Source organism: Primulina eburnea, chromosome 14 (assembly GCF_022965805.1).
Source record: "Primulina eburnea isolate SZY01 chromosome 14, ASM2296580v1, whole genome shotgun sequence".
Taxonomy (NCBI): domain Eukaryota; kingdom Viridiplantae; phylum Streptophyta; class Magnoliopsida; order Lamiales; family Gesneriaceae; genus Primulina; species Primulina eburnea.
Window position 1 is genome coordinate 2,911,790 of NC_133114.1, and position 13,660 is coordinate 2,925,449.

Consider the following 13,660-nt stretch of genomic DNA (forward strand, 5'->3'; position numbering starts at 1 on the left):
TTCTTGAACTTTCAATTGCATTTCACATAACTCATCCCAACAATGAGGTGATTGACACATTCTACCATACGGAGTTCCGAAAGATATCACACCAATAATCACTTGAAAACTGTTATTATACGAAAATTTCACTAACGGTAATGCTTCATGCCAACTTCTTTGAAATCTATAAGTATAGTTTGAAGCAAATACTCAAGTGTCTGAATAACAGTACTTATAGCAAGTCGTGTACTCATTTTTTTTTGGAAACTCGTCCAAAATTTCAAGGTGAATCGAGGATCGCGATCTGGTACTATTGTCGTGGGAATTCCATGTAGTCTCACCACATTCTCAATGTATACAAACATGTCATTTTCTTATACGGATAAATTCCTTTCATAAGGGATAAAGTAAGCCAATTTATCAACTACTACCCAAGTGACTTCGAATGTCAAGAGATTCAAGACTATGCATTAAGCCTCATGTTCTCATTCTTTCTGCATTGACTTGCTGATAGATAATGCAACGATATACATACTAGGTGACATCTCTTTTCATATTCTTCTACCAAAACTTACGTCTTAAAATATGTTACATCTTTCTGTCACCTGAGCGGGGATATTGTAATGAGTGCATTCAGCCTCATTAGTATGGCTACACACAAATTAGGAATATCTGGAATGACTAATCTCACCTTCAAATGAAGGAGTCACAAGAATGAAACAAGAATCAAAATTGATATTATCGAGCCACTATATTATAAGACTTTTGTTTATGAGAATTAGCGTCTACAGCACTCCGAATCAACTTTGGTTCAACAACAATATGTGACACATTGACAATATCACCATGAATATGAAACTCCAAACCAGAGACGTAATTTTGAAATATAGATAGAGGATAACGTAACATCTATAACTTTACGACTCAGAACATCAACAGTCACATTCATCTTTTCCGGTTGGTACTAGATCTCACAGTCATAATCCTCTAATAGATTCATCCAACATCTCTGCCTACTGACCGAAAGAATAAATATTTCAGATTTTAATGATATAAATATATCACCAATTGTTCATGTCTCATAAGCTGATAATATTATCATTCTTAAAATATAATTACAAGATTATTTTAAAGTGGAAGATATTAGTTTTGATATTGTCGTTTAGTCATCATACAAACGGGTAAATTTTTATACAAAACTTTTTCAATTGATTGTTTTGGACAGGATTTTTCTAGTGTGTGTGTGTGTGTGTGTTTTTCCCCCCTTTTGGTGCGTGTGCATGTGATCAATTTTATTCATTCAGATAATTAAGTTCATGTTCTACAAAGCATCACTTCCTTGAAAAAGATGTGTACTCGCACAAGATTTTAACTAAATATGCAACTAATATTTGCATACACTCGCAATCTTTCATATTCGATCCTCGTCAATAGAAACTTAGAAACAGGACACAAGGGGAACAACGTTGTTCAATAGGGAGATTGGCCAATGACATTGCCTGGAGGATCATAGTTGCAAGAAACAAACCAACCCTCATTCTCACATTGAACCCGAGCACAACCGAGCCGAGCCGATTCATTCCAGACCACTTGCGTATAGTGTCCGCACATTCCTCCGGTGCAAGCGTTGGACGAGTAGTCGTAGTTGGACTTCTCCCCGACCCACAAACTCACCGCATCTGTGCCGGTTAACTCACCGCTCCCCTCAGCAAGATTCTCCCCGTATGGACCCGAGGAGTGCACGAGTTCGCAATCACCACTGTGTTGATTCGCGTAGTCTCGTGCATAAGCCGCAACATTTTCGTCCCATGTCATAGGCTGAACACCGACCTCGGCACGCGCCGTATTGTGAGCGTTTAAGTAATCTTGTGGGGTGTTTTGTGCTTCACCGGAGTAAAGCAACATGGTTAGGATAATGAAAAGACCTGACCGGCTGGCAGTGTTGTTTTTGCTGGACTTCCCATTATGGTTTTGGAGGTAATTAATGTTTGGTGCGAAATGATGCACATGAAGTTGGGCTTTATATAGAGGGAAAAAAGCGAACAGCGCCCCACTTGTATTATGAAAGACAAAGGAATCGTAATTCGATGTTGAAACTCGTTTGTAAACACGGTATGATTTAAATTCGTTATACATGATTCTAAAAGACAATGAGTCGTGGTTGATTTCGTCGCAAACATCTAAATAGAGGTAAATATCAAGAAATAATTAAAGTATAAAAGGCGATTAAAAATGTATACATTTTGTTAAAAATCCGTAAATATTCCAAAAATAGATTTATATGTTAGCCAGAAGCCACATGTCCATCCATATTCAGGTACACAAGTCATGCTTTTGGCTTTTGTTATACGTTGCAAACTCGTGTCTCTCCGAGTGCCCACAGTACTACGTGCTGACAAATTACAGTTAGATGTGTCACAAATTCTTTCTTTTTAAAAATTCAAGATCGCCCTTGTTATAGTTACTTTCGATCATTTGTTTTTCGAACTCGACAAAGCACTATATATCCCAACATTCTGCTGTATATATATCCACGTATACGTATATATGTCATCACTGAATGTAATGGTTATCCAAACTGTCCATGTATGAACATCAATCAGCAAAAAGGCAGCACACTCAGAGAATGGAGGGGTACATGGTTGCCTTTGGTCTGAAAATATCTCACATTTTGTCGTCCCAAGTGTTTTCCTTGTAACCTCGTACATAAATTTTCTCTTGTTCACACCATTTAGCTCGAATCTCCAGGAAAGAAAAGAAATAAGTCGAGAAATTTCATGACCCGTGATTCATGCGTTACATTGGATTTGGTGCCGGAATCAGTTGAATTTCTCGACATATAATGGAAAAGAAAGAATTTATGTGAAAGAAGATACCTCATTCAGCGCCGGGTTATCAAATATTTTATAAAGAGACTATCTTTTCATTACTCTGGAATTAGATAATTTTGGTTCGCAACTATTTTCACTAGGGGTGTCACTGTTGTTGCAGCGTAATGGATGACAATTTCTTCCGAATCCTACCAATTGGATTCGATACCTGACTCGAATGGGGAGGATATAGATGAGATTTTTTATCCAGTTAAATAAATGGACGATCGGGTATGTGGATTTTCATGTCATATTAATTAAAATGGACAGAATATAAAAGCCACATTTGACACACAAAAAAAAGACATAATTGAAGATCTTAAGGAAAAAGATGTTAAATTTAATGCAGCAATTATGCCGCTAAACAAGGGAATTAAGGAATAGCCGTAATTAAGTCCAACACCGTGAATCTGCCTCATCACTTGTAATATAATACACAAGTCCAATCAGGAAACATATATAAATGAAGTGAGATGATTTTAAGCAATTTATATAGGGATCAAAAGATATACATACAGGATAAAAGGAAGCAATTTCTTAGATTTGAGACGAAAATCACATAAATATTTAAAAAAATTTGTTGCCCCTACTGGGTTACTCTGCAGCTCCAAGTTAGTCAGTAAATTTGGAGTACGTGAAGAGAATATTGGAAAAGTGGATTTCATATTTAAAAATCTTGAATTGCACTGTTACCACGAACTACTGATATGATATTTCCTCGTAACTCATAGAATATCGTTCGAAACATAAAAGTTGGAGTGTTTTCTATAGGGTACTTCACTGCAAAGATCTAAGAACTAATACAACATACTTTTTCCTTCCCAGCTGCGAAATTCATTCGTTAAACAGAGCAAACAACACAAGGTCACGACACCGAATGGAACGGCTTGTAGGTCGCGAGGGACTTGAACAGTCCATTGATGGATCCAGCTGCAGCGAGCAGCGATATAATCAGGCAAATAAAACTGAGAAACTGCATACAAACCCAAGCGAAAGAGCCTCGCCTTATCTTCGCTCTCGAGATGTACATCTCTATTGGTAAATAAACAGTCAAAGGCCAAAATGTAATGGCTCCAACAAGCCCCACAAAGTCATTGAAGAATGGAAACAGCATGGCCACAACTGTGGTGGTTATCACATATGTGGTTCTCCAAACCAGCCTGAATAAGTTTAAGCTGAAGGTGTCACATATTGGGAATTCTTTTGTGATGAATTTGCTATTTCCCCACTTGGTTCTGGCCCAGGTCTCCACAAAACCAAAGAGTGGTTGGCTGTATACCTATATATATGTTGAAATCAATCCATTTCAATTGTTTTTAACCACGGAATGATCGAAACTCGAATCAAACGATGACGAAAACGTACCTGATAAGCTCCAATGAGGTGAATGACAATGCATAAGTTAGCTATGTCAATGAGCCAAAAAGGTTCATAGAAGCCAAATCCAGTCAGAAAATTTCCAGGTGCATTGTTGCCAAATGCAGCATATCCCAATATCCCACACAACATGTAGAAAATGGTGGAGATTGAGATTCCAATTAGAGTCGCCTTTTTCATGACAACGTTTTCAGGGCCTCCGGATTTTATGGTATCCTACAAACATGCAGATATGCACTTAACTTCACGAAAACAAATACATATAAACGAAATTTAAGTCGAATAAACCACCTGAATCTCGACAAGAACTTGAGGGAAAGCATAAGCAAATGCAATGTTTCCAAGAGCAGAAAAGGTGTTCCACATCTTCCCCATGCTTGTCATGTTATCTCCAATTGGTATTCCAGTTAGACTAGTCTTAGGATGCCCTCCCTCTACATTACAAACAACATGTAAATGGCCATATTTAACCATGTACTCAAATCAAAATACTGGGAAATTGCTTTATAAAATGGTGATCACCTGCGATTTTCGCCATGGAAAGAGAGAGGCCGATGGAGGAATAGGCGAAAGACATGACAGCAGCCACGATCGAAAGCAGCGAGAGCTTGTGAAAATTCGGTATTTGGCTCAGAAATATTTGTATGAGTCCATTTGTCATAATGTAGACATTGTTTGCTACATGACAACCGGATTTATGCCCTTCTTTGTGGAAGCAATTCGACCTCTTCACCGCCCTAACGTACGACAAAAAACGTTTAGATTAGGCACCATACATTGATTTGGCTTCATGTATGCAATCCAAATTAATGTTCATTTGGACCAATCAAATGTATAATTTTCAGCCTGCGGCGTCGGCGTCGTGTACTTACACCATGCTGATAGAGGTGGTGATGGAGTATCCGATGGATACGCCCACTATAGCGCCATATTGAGCTATCACACAGAGCAAGATCTTGAATCCTCCTGCATATATACATGACCATGCATGGTAAAATCTTGAAAGTCTACAATTTTTTAACTTCGAAAACATTGATGACTAAAAGTGGTTACACATTTTCTTTGAAAAAAAAGAATTAATGGTTTATCCTCATGAATATAAAGTTCTAGCACCAAAAGTCTCGAGTTTGAGACGTGGTTTCGGGTCCGAGATCCGTCACATGACATAATTTTACCTAAATAAGACTTGACAGCAGCCCGATAGGTAGGATTTCTCTTGCCATCAAATGATCGATAGCAATCTGCCATTAAAGTTGATGTAAACCAGGTAATTACAGAAAAGGCCAACAGAGCAATGGGCCCAGCGATCCAGCCCAATTGAGCGATGGTCCAGGCCAGAGATAATACACCCGATCCAATTACAGCGGTTATTATGTGAGCGGTGCAAGTCAGCGTTGTTCCTGCATCATTAGATAAAATATAATATATTAAAAGCCGTCATTCTCTTCGTCAATGATCGTGATTTCAATTATTTCCAATATTTTTTCTGATGAGTCTGTCATTTAGATTTTGTTTAATATTTTTTACCTGATTAACATAGTTTTCAAGATACATTAGAAGTTTACCAAGTGCGCTTCAAAAAGTATCGATTCCTGGGTTCATAATATTGATAGAATTTATTTTATATTGTGTTAGTACATAGAATGTTAAGTTTAACATCATTTTATATTAGACAGTGTGTATGATCGAGCGCTTTCCGCTTTGTCAAAAGCTATAGCTGGTGGTAATGATGCAACTCAAATCTTTAAACCGCGCAGCAAATCAAGCACCACTGTTCGATCGATCTACCAAGCAAGGACAATTATTGCACACAACAATCTCTCTCTCAATAATTGCACTACTTACCATCAATGAAAATCGAACTCGTGACCTTGGCTCTGATACCAATTATAGGACCGAGCGCTTGCCGCTTTACCAAAAGTTATAGTTGGTGGTAATGGTACACAATGCAACTCAAATATTTTAAACCGCACAACAACTCCTGTATCATGGTTCGATCGTTCTACCAAGCAGGGACAATTATTGCACCCAACACATTGCAAATTTATATCATCAATATTATTATATCTATTAGTACTATTAATTAAAATATATTAGAGTATCTAATCTCAGTGTAATAGTGAGTCTTTTTTGGCTTTGTCTAAAAAGCTAGTTTAGTTTTTAAACTTCATCTCGTAAAGATTAATAATTATTTTAAAATAACTAAAAATGAACCAATATATTTTTATTTATTATTTTTTAAAAAAAACTTACTTTATATTAGACAAAAACTAAAATATTTATGTAATTTATATTGTATCCACTATTTTACACAAGCTATGAAAAAATATTTATTAAATATGAAATTATTTTATCCAGTGGTTCCATCAGAAGCGGATATTGAAAATTGTGAGTGAATGTAGAATTTTGTTAATAGTTTCGGGAAAAAAATCATAATTCGTCGACAAGAAAATAAAATTTAAAGAATGTAGAATCTCAGAACTTCAATTTCTAATTAATTATATATATATATATTAGAGAATTGATTTAAAACTTAAACTGAACGTAAGAAAATCCAAAAAAAAAATTTGCATTAAAATTTCTCAGAAGGCGAGAATGATAAAAAAAAAATGGATACATATCATAAAAAGTAATTAAAAAAAAAAAAAACTATATTTGTTCTAAAGATGGGCAGTCGCTCACCGCTCCTATTTTTAGAAGTCGCCTCACATAACGTATAGAATTTTTTATCTTTGATTTTTTTTAAAAAAAATAGTTTGAAATATTTTCAATCAATTTATATCATATAAAGAGGAAAACTATGTCATTTTACGTTTGAATTCGATAAATTCTTAGAGAAATACTAAAATAAACAAAAGCAATTATATATATATATATATATATATATATATGATCGAAAGAAAAAAAATACCTGTTCTTTTGATGCGACCATCGTCATCGAACTTAGAAAAATCATCTCCCACTTCAGTGCTGAAACTTGCCTCCTTCGTCATATTTGCTCAATCGGACTGAAATCTTTTATACGGAATCGGACGAATATGCGACGATTTTTTTCCAAGAAATTGTGCACCACAAAGGAGAACTAATAAAGTTGTACCCTAAATTTTTCTACACATCCCTCCAGCTAATGCATTGAAAAAATTCAAGAAATGTAGTCATGGCGTGTGTATATGTGTGTGTGTGTCGATATATGTATACACACGAGTGTGTGTATGTATATACGCATATATTAAGAAGACCAAAGGCATTGAATACTTTGGCTATATTTACATAACAATGCAAAAAATATGCATGATATATTATATACATATATATATATATGTATGTATATATATATATATATGTGTGTGTGTATATATATATATGTGTATGTATGTAATAAAAAGACCAACGAAATTGAATGTTAGGCTATATTTAGGTAACGTTACGTTAATTTTTAGGCAAAAACTTGTGTGGAACGGTCTCACAAATCGTATTTTGTGGTACGGATCTCTTATTTGGCTCATCTATAAAAAATTATTATTTTTTATGCTAAAAATATTACTTTTTATTGTGAATATCGGTAGGATTGACTCGTCTCACAGATAAAAAATCTCACAAGAGACCTACTCTAATTTCTATTTGAAATTAGAATTTTATTTGTATTTTACGAATAGTTTCTAATAAAGTCCCACGACGATTACTATAAGATCGAGGGTTGGGAGTCGCAACAGATTCGGAAGAATCCAAAAGGTTTCCAATATAATGGATAAATTGGATCATTGATTATATATGGATTTTATCAAAATCAATAACATGGATTTTATCCATAAATGAATATTGATTTAATGGGGTTTTCGAAGATTTCAACAATAGTAAATTTTTTTTTGAGTATGTTTTTTGTGAGACGGTTTTACGAATCTTTATCTATGAGATGAGTCAACTATACCGATATTCACAATAAAAAGTATTATTCTTAACATAAAAAGTAACAATTTTTCATGAATGACCTAAATAATCTGTCTCACAAAATACGATATGTGAGACCGTCTCACACAAGTTTTGCTCTTTTTTTAAGCTATTTTGAGATTGATTCTTTGTTTCACAAATTTGGTCAGTCAAATCGGATTTTTGTATGTGTGGTAAAATTTTAGCTCTTGAATCATCAATGCATGACATCAACTTCCACTAAATGTTGGCAAATACTTGTGTGAGACGGTCTCACGGGTCGTATTTGTGAGACGGATATCATATTTGGGTCATCCATGAAAAAATATTATTTTTTATACTACAAATACTACTTTTTATTGTGAATATGGGTAGGGTTGACCTGTCCCATAGATTAAGATCCGTGAGACGGTCTCACATGAGACCCACTCTTAAACGTTAGTGACTCATATGATCTAATGTTGTTGAGATATGAGAAAAATCCTTTCGATAGAGGATATAGTAACTCTGTCGAATTCAGTTGAATGCTTGCTATTTCGATTTTAAATGGTATAACTTTTTTAGAATATAGAATTGAATACAGTAGAAACTTGTGTCACTTGATTTTTTACTACACAAATATAATTTTTGAAACAACTTTTTTTAAATTATTTTATATGTATATTAAAATTTTCATGTACTGAATCATTTTTGAATAATGGATATTTTCCTATCATAAATGATGAGATGTGGCTTTCAACGTACCTGGATTAATCCCAAGGATTTATCCATTTATTCACATGATAGTCACATTTTTTCCAAAACATTAAATAAAAGAGTAGGTCTTTTGTGAGGTCGGGCTCACATATTTGTTTCTGTTAGATCAGTCAATCATATTTATATTTACAATAAAAAGTGACATTTTTTATATAATAAAATAATATTTTTAAATGGTGATCCAAATAGAATATTATTTTAACAAACCTAATGGGTGATGTCATTTCAAAGGAGTTTTTACGTAAATTCAATTACAACTTTGAATTGAATAGAAATATGAATGAAATGATAGTTATATTTTATTCAAATGATTGATATTAGAAAAATAATAGAATGGAATTATTTTTAATTAAAAATTCAAAAAATATCTTGCTCTAAAATTATTATTATTATTAAAATAAGAAATAATTATTAACACTATTAATTTATTTTAAAATTAACGTTATTATATAATTATATTATTATTTTACTTGATAAAATACTATCATTATATAAAATATTACTAAATAAATATTTATTTTATATTATTTTGTATATGTTTATATATTAATATTATTATCATCATTACTGACTTATTATTTTATTTATTTTAATTATTAACATAAGTATTATTATTAAATTATAATCATTTTATTTTTTATTATTAATATAAGTATATATTGTTTTATTATTCTCATATTCTCATTAGAAAGAACATTCTCATTCTAATGCCTTACTAGATATGAGTATAAGAAATGAGATGAAAATGTTCATTCTATTCTTACCTAATTCCTTCTACCAAACATGACCTTGACGTAATGATCTAAAAATAACATCTCATTAACTAAAAATTAGTTATATGTCCAAATTACATAAGACAACTGAAAGTGGTACTCATTAGTGCCTTTGCCTGACAAGAAGGTCCGTAGGGACACCTTGTTATTTTCTTCGTCTTTAAGCTCTATGTTTTTGTTTAATTTTGGTTTTAATTGAATCAGATACGGGACTAGCCTTTGCATATAATAAATATTCTTGAAATTTTGTTAACATCTCTTAGTCACATTCTCCGGTGTACCGAGCATTGAAAACTGCTGTTATTGCCAGGTTCCAAGAGAAGACAAAACTGCTGTTACTTTGCTTACATAGTTACATTACGAATCAAGACAAGTACAAAGATTTGTGGTTTTGACTTCTACTAATCTTTATGGACCAGCAAGCTTGATGAGGGTGAGATCTGAGTCGACGACGAACCAGAAACTTTGCATACAGTCTTACAATGGAACTGTAGACTATGTTTATCTTTGTCTCAGGTGTCCACTTAAGCATGAGTCTTGTGAATTTTTCTTCTTGGTGCAAATGATCAATTCAAATGGCAGGTTGGGTGCCAGTCCAAGCTTCAGGTTCATCATCCTCTGCTCTATAACTACGGCTTTCTTGGAAGTAGGAAATCCCAGTCCATATTCCACGAACCAACAGAATACTTGTAAAGACGACACTGCCAAGGGTGCATATTACCTAAAATGATACACAAAGGAGAAGGGAATGTTGGAAGTTTGGAACCGAAACAATCCGGTGTAACATTGATCTTCAAATTGGAGATCCCAAGTATCAAAATTAGCATGATTTATAGATTATCATACTCGAACAAAAAAACTGAAGGAGAACATACACATTCTGTTCGCATGGATACACGATAAGGAAACAATAAATCTGAAGCAGATAACGAGGTTCAATGCATTATAATGAATTGATTTTTATAGACTCTTTAATGTTTCGCAACGAGAGGTTGCTGAATCCCTTTTGTAACCTGCATGACAGAAGCTTGATATACTATGAACCCATATTTATTATCTAATAATTAACAGGAAAACCACCTGCAACTCAATTTTTTCCATCCAGCTATTTTAAGCCTCAGGAAAGTCCACAAAACTATTTTGTATATAGTTGACAGCAAAGACAACTCAAATATTTTAAATAGTAGTGGATCAAGACACTAGGGGCAATGGTTGATAAAAAATATAAATCAACCTCTGGTTTAAGTTTAACGCAGCAGTTGCACCTGTGCACCTGTCAACGAGAGGGTTATAGAAAAAAGATTCCCCAGATGCTCCGATGAGTGTGAGAAATTCCAACTTTGTTATGGCCAACAAAAGCATAACTCCCATGTTGAACATCCTTGCTACTACCCAACATTTGAATATATTAAGGTTGCACTTGGATTGAAGGATTTTTAATTGGTACGAGAGATTTGATTTGAGGAGAGATTTAAAGAACGAATTTGAAATCACACCCAAAAATGGTGGATTTGAAATTCATCCACCATAAATTCATCCAAGCAATCGAATGGATTTGAAATCCGTCCGAGCGAACCATAAAAGCATTTGTTTCAAACTATCTTTGATATTGACATCCTCAATCAATCAAAAATAGGTCTACAAAGGTAACAAAAGGTTTCAAAAATTAAGCCAAAAGGCCATAGAAAGCTTTGCTCTAACAGGTACCACAAAACCCCCAGAAGCAAGGAACGAACATACATGCTGTTAAATGATCAAAGCTAATGACGAATAACAGAAAAGTTTTGTTTCCTGCTAAGGATTGGTAGATGTAGAGGACGATAAAACCAACAGATAGAACGCGTAACATTCCCTTTGTATAAAACAAATTTGAAAGTAAGAGAAGAATTCATTACCTCCAAGAATGCCTTCAGAACCCACAAAAAGGTTAGAATTATGATCCCATTGACAGCAAATCCCACCTACATCCCAAAAGAAATAAAAACCACTTTCAAGAACAAAAACAATCTCTTCAAAGAAAACTTGAAAGCTGCTGTTTTAAACAAATAAAACAAACCATATAGTAAGTTTCACAGCTCTATACAACCTTGATCAATACCTGCTGTTTCCTTTTTCCATCAGGTTTTGGTTTCTTTGCAAACAACCTATTGTATAAGTTCATATGACTTGCTTAAAACAGCTCTCTAAACGAACAATTGGACAAATAACCATCTCACGATGTCATGAATCTAAAAAAAAAACCTTCCAGCCATAATGGAAACTAGTTTGTTGGGAAGTCGCATCAAGCTTGACAAAACATATTCATTGACTAAGCTCCAAACGTGTAAAAAGAGATTAAGATTTGGATGTCAGCTTCTTGATTCAATTTCTATGCTTTTTTTTAAAGGCTTGATTCAATTTCTTGGATACAGTACTCGCAGTCTAAATGCTTGATGGCGTGTTCAAACATCAAGATTGAGACAAAAAAAAGCACCAATATCATGCATCTCTAACAATCGAAAAATCATCAAAATTCTGTTCAAAAATCAATTATGCACTCTCTTAGATGGCTCTCAGAATAACAAATACCAAAAAAAGTCGAATTTACTCTCAATCATTCAAGTCAGGATAAATCAAATCTGAAATGGGAATTCAGCACCTTTATGGCAAATATAACAACTCCTTAACTAAGCCACCTTTCTGAGGGATGAGAACTAGATTAAACAGACCTAAAAAAGAAATTACTAGATAAATTACTCCTACCAATTTGGTGGAGATAGGAACGGGAAGAACAGATTTAACTGCCTTGCGTGCTTTCCTCGACACCTTTTTGAACACATTCTCCACAAACCTGACCAGAAGATCCAAGCTCCTGTCTTCCTCTTCATCTTCATCATCATCCTCGTCATCTTCGTCAAAATCACCTCCATAGTCACCCATCACCATACCGCTTCGCGAGTTCACTCCCCAAAAGCCAGTATCGCGAATTGGATTCCGACCTTTCTGTTCATTTCGAGAAATTCAGGTACTAATAGAATTGAATTATAATATGTTAAGTTGTTATTGCACACTTCGAGCAAGGGTGTAACCTGGAGGAGAAGAAGAGTAGAGGCGGGGCGGCAGCTCTGTAATGGCAGGAAGGTGGTGATTGGAAGATGGGAGTCGGTGGAGAAAGAGTGCGATGGTGATTGAAATTTAGCGGACCAAGGCCGAGGTTGGACAGAGACGGTGGCCGCCGACATGAGACCGCCGACTGGAACTTTCTCTACGGCTCTTCAATGCAATGAAACCTGGAAGGAACTAATTTGGTTGTGTTTATGTGAGGGCTTATCTGAACGTTTGTGGAAAGTTGGAGGACCAATCGCTAATTATTCAGATTTTATTTCCGCTTACTCTTTTCCATATAAGAAGTTTAATAGGTTGGATCGTTAGACTCGTGTTATTTTCTAGCAACAACACGATAGAAGTAGGCAATCACTATAGATCTATAAAAAAAATATATTTATATTATATTTTGTGAACATATTTGTTCACAATACGACGACAATACTTGAATTAATATTTTACAATTTCTTTGTTTTTTTAAATTTTATGCAAGTGTGATTTATTTTTGTATGTTGTACTCTTTCATTTAAAATTTAAAAATGAATATTCTACTTATTTGATGGGTTGGTTAAGAAGATATTTATGGTTAAACTCTTCATCTCACACGGCTCTTAAGTGATAAAAGAAAGAAATATTAATAAAAAATAAAAATATAATTCTGTTTCGATATGATTCGTTCAAAAAGAATCATATCCTTTGGTTATTAGTGGCATCTCGAAAACATCTAGGCCCGTATTTCTTATAAAGAATCTCCCAATTCTTCCATAGACGATATTGATCGTGACCTTGATACGGAGCTGGAACTGCTAATTTTATTCTTAGATCTTGTTTGTGATATTGAGCAAAAGAAATTTCGAATTGTTTGTTGACAAGGACAAAATCAAGGAAAAA

At 34.2% G+C, this 13,660-nt stretch overlaps 3 protein-coding genes across 3 annotated transcripts; all 3 read right to left on the reverse strand.

Moving 5' to 3' along the window:
* Positions 1-1,247: 1,247 nt before the first annotated feature.
* On the reverse strand, positions 1,248-2,118 carry LOC140812478 (pathogenesis-related protein 1-like). Its single transcript, XM_073170746.1, has one exon. It carries the CDS (start codon positions 2,116-2,118, stop codon positions 1,453-1,455), a length of 666 nt encoding a protein of 221 aa, XP_073026847.1. The 3' UTR covers positions 1,248-1,452.
* A 1,523-nt stretch (positions 2,119-3,641) lies between these two features.
* LOC140812527 (amino acid permease 6-like) lies at positions 3,642-7,467 on the reverse strand. Its single transcript, XM_073170817.1, has 7 exons — positions 7,141-7,467; positions 5,405-5,629; positions 5,102-5,195; positions 4,752-4,966; positions 4,521-4,663; positions 4,218-4,445; positions 3,642-4,131 (listed from the first exon to the last, which is right to left on the reverse strand). Exons 1-7 carry the CDS (start codon positions 7,220-7,222, stop codon positions 3,718-3,720), a joined length of 1,401 nt encoding a protein of 466 aa, XP_073026918.1. The 5' UTR covers positions 7,223-7,467; the 3' UTR covers positions 3,642-3,717.
* Positions 7,468-9,970: 2,503 nt separating this feature from the next.
* LOC140812713 (uncharacterized) lies at positions 9,971-12,994 on the reverse strand. The gene is made up of 4 exons (XM_073171060.1): positions 12,754-12,994; positions 12,428-12,667; positions 11,581-11,646; positions 9,971-10,406 (listed from the first exon to the last, which is right to left on the reverse strand). Exons 1-4 carry the CDS (start codon positions 12,904-12,906, stop codon positions 10,257-10,259), a joined length of 609 nt encoding a protein of 202 aa, XP_073027161.1. The 5' UTR covers positions 12,907-12,994; the 3' UTR covers positions 9,971-10,256.
* Between the last annotated feature and the right edge of the window lie 666 nt (positions 12,995-13,660).